The 2,856-nt window shown below is 44.3% G+C and overlaps 1 protein-coding gene across 1 annotated transcript; it reads right to left on the bottom strand.

Annotated features, from left to right (window-relative positions):
* Positions 1–421: 421 nt before the first annotated feature.
* On the bottom strand, positions 422–1,308 carry LOC109739091 (uncharacterized). Its single transcript, XM_040401992.3, has 4 exons — positions 1,263–1,308; positions 1,060–1,181; positions 890–981; positions 422–810 (listed from the first exon to the last, which is right to left on the bottom strand). Exons 2-4 carry the CDS (start codon positions 1,138–1,140, stop codon positions 657–659), a joined length of 327 nt encoding a protein of 108 aa, XP_040257926.1. The 5' UTR covers positions 1,141–1,181; positions 1,263–1,308; the 3' UTR covers positions 422–656.
* Positions 1,309–2,856: the final 1,548 nt, after the last annotated feature.

Genomic DNA, 2,856 nt, shown 5'->3' with positions numbered 1-2,856 from the left:
AATTTTGACCTGATCAACAATTTTCCAAGGAGTTCTCTCATTCAAGTGAGGTGTTCAATTTTAAATTTGGTTCACGATTTTGACTGGTCAATTATTTCTCAAATCAATCAACAACAATCAGTTCACAAAAATACAACAGTCTCTTGCACCCTCTCATTACCTGACAACCCAACATGCAACACTGTAGCACCAATATAATATATGTAATCACTACTGCAAGAAACTTCCTGCATATATATGTTAATTTGCAGATAAAACATAATTATACCCCAGAAAGAAACCATCAAAATACCGCTTTATTTATTAAAAAAAACACGCTTCGTCATCTCCCCACATACCAAGTCAAATGAGTACAAGACGTTTTTTGACGCTGTCATAAACTCTAAAAACGTATTATAAAAATTCTTAAAAAAATGCCTTATAAAAAAGTTACAGAGATAGTAGTATATAAGGACAGTTGAATACATTATCAGAATCACACCCATTTTATCATTTGGCTGAATGATGAGCTATATAAAAGAGGAATTACACCCATCCAATTCGGCATGAACGGTGAGCTACATCAAAAAGGAATTACACCCATCTTATTTGCACCTGAAAAGCATGTTACTCCTTTGGAGTATTTCATATATCCAAATGAAACCGGGATCTCTTCCCTACACCCCGTCTGAAGTAGGGGTAATTGTATGTCCGCTTGCTGGGGGAGGTGGATAAATCTTGGCAAGGAGCAATCCGACGGAAACCACGGCCGACCCAAAAACCAAGCGGCCGAGGGTCCGGTCGACAGCTGCCTGCTCTTTCTCCAGCAGCCTGCAGTGCAGACGAACGCACACACGGGAGGCTATTAGTGAGCTGCAAATCTTTTGTTACTACTAGTACTAGTACTTACTTCATGTACGACGCGTGGCCTAACCGCCTTTTGGCCTCGGCCATCGCCGTGTCGTCGAAGCCAAGCAGATAGGACCGCCACGACCAACGACCCTGCCACAGGCCCCGTAGCTTTTGAGTCTCAATTCGGAATGAAATATTGAAAAAAGACGATGATGAGAGACAATTGACCTGAGGAAGGTGCTCGGCGGCCTTGCCTATGGCGCTGGTGAGAGTCCGGCGAGAGAGGAGTCGGAACGCGATCGTCGCCATGTCGCAACTGGCCACAATCGATCGGGGTTTCTTCGAGAAACCTAATCCGCAGATATCGTTAATGAGATCCAATACTACGGAAGCGCACATGATATAACTGGGAAAAGGCTCCGACTACGAACCCGAACGAGAATCGTACCCGATCCGAAACCACAGAGGCCCCGTGTCATATTCCATGGCGCAAAAGTGCGCGAACGCAATCTCTATTGTCTTTTATATAAAATTTAAATAAAATCTCTACTATTTTAAAGGGAGTTTTTTAGGTAATCGTGTACTATGTCATTAAACCCAAAGTGAGATTACATGAACCCACACAGGTACACACGATGGAACCTCTAGACACACGTAGACATAACAACTATCCCAAAAACTTTGCGGAGAAGTCCAGAAGAAAATAGAATTACAAAAAAAGTCCCTTGAGCTTGCTGCACAAACCAAAACCAACGGCCATCTCCAACCCCAAACGTCGCCGGAGAGACAGGAGAAGAACCTCCGTCAGCATAGCCGGGAGGGCACCATCATCGTTAGGGTTTTGTGAACCGAAGACCACGCGGCGGGCACATAACGTTGTGGCATGTCGGCCGGGGTCGTCCGTGTGCCTTCCCAACCTCAGATCCCGCGTCGCACATCGATAAAGTCGAGAGAGACCACCAGATCCGTCGTCCTTGCGCCTCTATCCGTGCTCCCGGCAAGCCATCTTGTCCCACGAGGCGACGCCACCACCATGGGCAACATCCATCCTCCTAACATGAACCACACTACTCCTTGACCGCGTTAGAGACCACGCCACATCGGCGAGGACAGAGCATGAGGACGCTAACCTCCAAAGAAATCACCACCCCGCCGCTTTGTCGCCGACATCCAGAAGATCTAATCCCGCCGATTCGAAGAACTGACGAGCAAACGACGCAAACGACTCCAAGACACTGCTGTGAGAGACACAACGAGTATGGGATTGGATTCACAGCAAAATTATTCTCCGGTGCGCCACTCCCACCATCCTAACAACACACCTAGACAACCCTATCCTTACATGCACTACAAAATTTGCTCTATTAAGTGATAAAAACCCTGGTGGCGAAACAAGAAACGTCGTAAAATCATTTTCTGTGACGGTCCACCGTCACGAGGTGTTTCTTCCCGGGGCAACGCCCTCGTCAACTTTGGCGACGTTCTGGCCTGAAATTCCACGATGCTTTTGAGCATCACTAAGCATGTCCATTTTGAGAGACGGTTTGTAGGGTCACAGAAAATGTTTCGTGTCACAAAAAAATTCGGCAGGTTAGAAAAATGATTAAAAATGGTGTGTTGATGTTCAGAACGTAGTACCTTATAAAAATTTTCCACTTCAGAGTTCATAACATATCTCATTCAAATTTTCAGGGTTTAGGGTTCAAATGCTTTTATTGAAATCGATTGATTATTTTTTCTGTGAAATAGAGATCAAGGCATTCGATGGGATTGTTATATTGCGCCATATTTTCTACTTTCGGGCCTCTTGTATCTGCAAACGAAGACAACACATTAGTGCCTAGATGTTGTGTTGAACACTACGGGCCTCTTTGATTTGCAGGATTTCCAAAATACATGAATAGAGTGAAATGTCATCTTCAATCGTTCATGATTAACATCTCAAAAAAATATGTATTAAAATCCTCAAAAGTTCCTTTAGACATCATAGTACATTTGTCATTGTAATCATGGGTAAAAGTATCA

Source organism: Aegilops tauschii, chromosome 3, assembly GCF_002575655.3.
Source record: "Aegilops tauschii subsp. strangulata cultivar AL8/78 chromosome 3, Aet v6.0, whole genome shotgun sequence".
Taxonomy (NCBI): domain Eukaryota; kingdom Viridiplantae; phylum Streptophyta; class Magnoliopsida; order Poales; family Poaceae; genus Aegilops; species Aegilops tauschii.
Note: the sequence above shows the minus strand (reverse complement) of the source record. Positions and strands in the feature narration are given on the sequence as shown.

Coding starts and splice junctions, on each gene's coding strand:
- LOC109739091 (XM_040401992.3), bottom strand. CDS start 1,140: ATGGCGACGATCGCGTTCCGACTCCTCTCTCGCCGGACTCTCACCAGC. Junction 982..1,059: donor CCGCCGAGCACCTTCCTCAG/GTCAATTGTCTC, acceptor GGCCTGTGGCAG/GGTCGTTGGTCGTGGCGGTC. Junction 811..889: donor GGCCACGCGTCGTACATGAA/GTAAGTACTAGT, acceptor TCTGCACTGCAG/GCTGCTGGAGAAAGAGCAGG.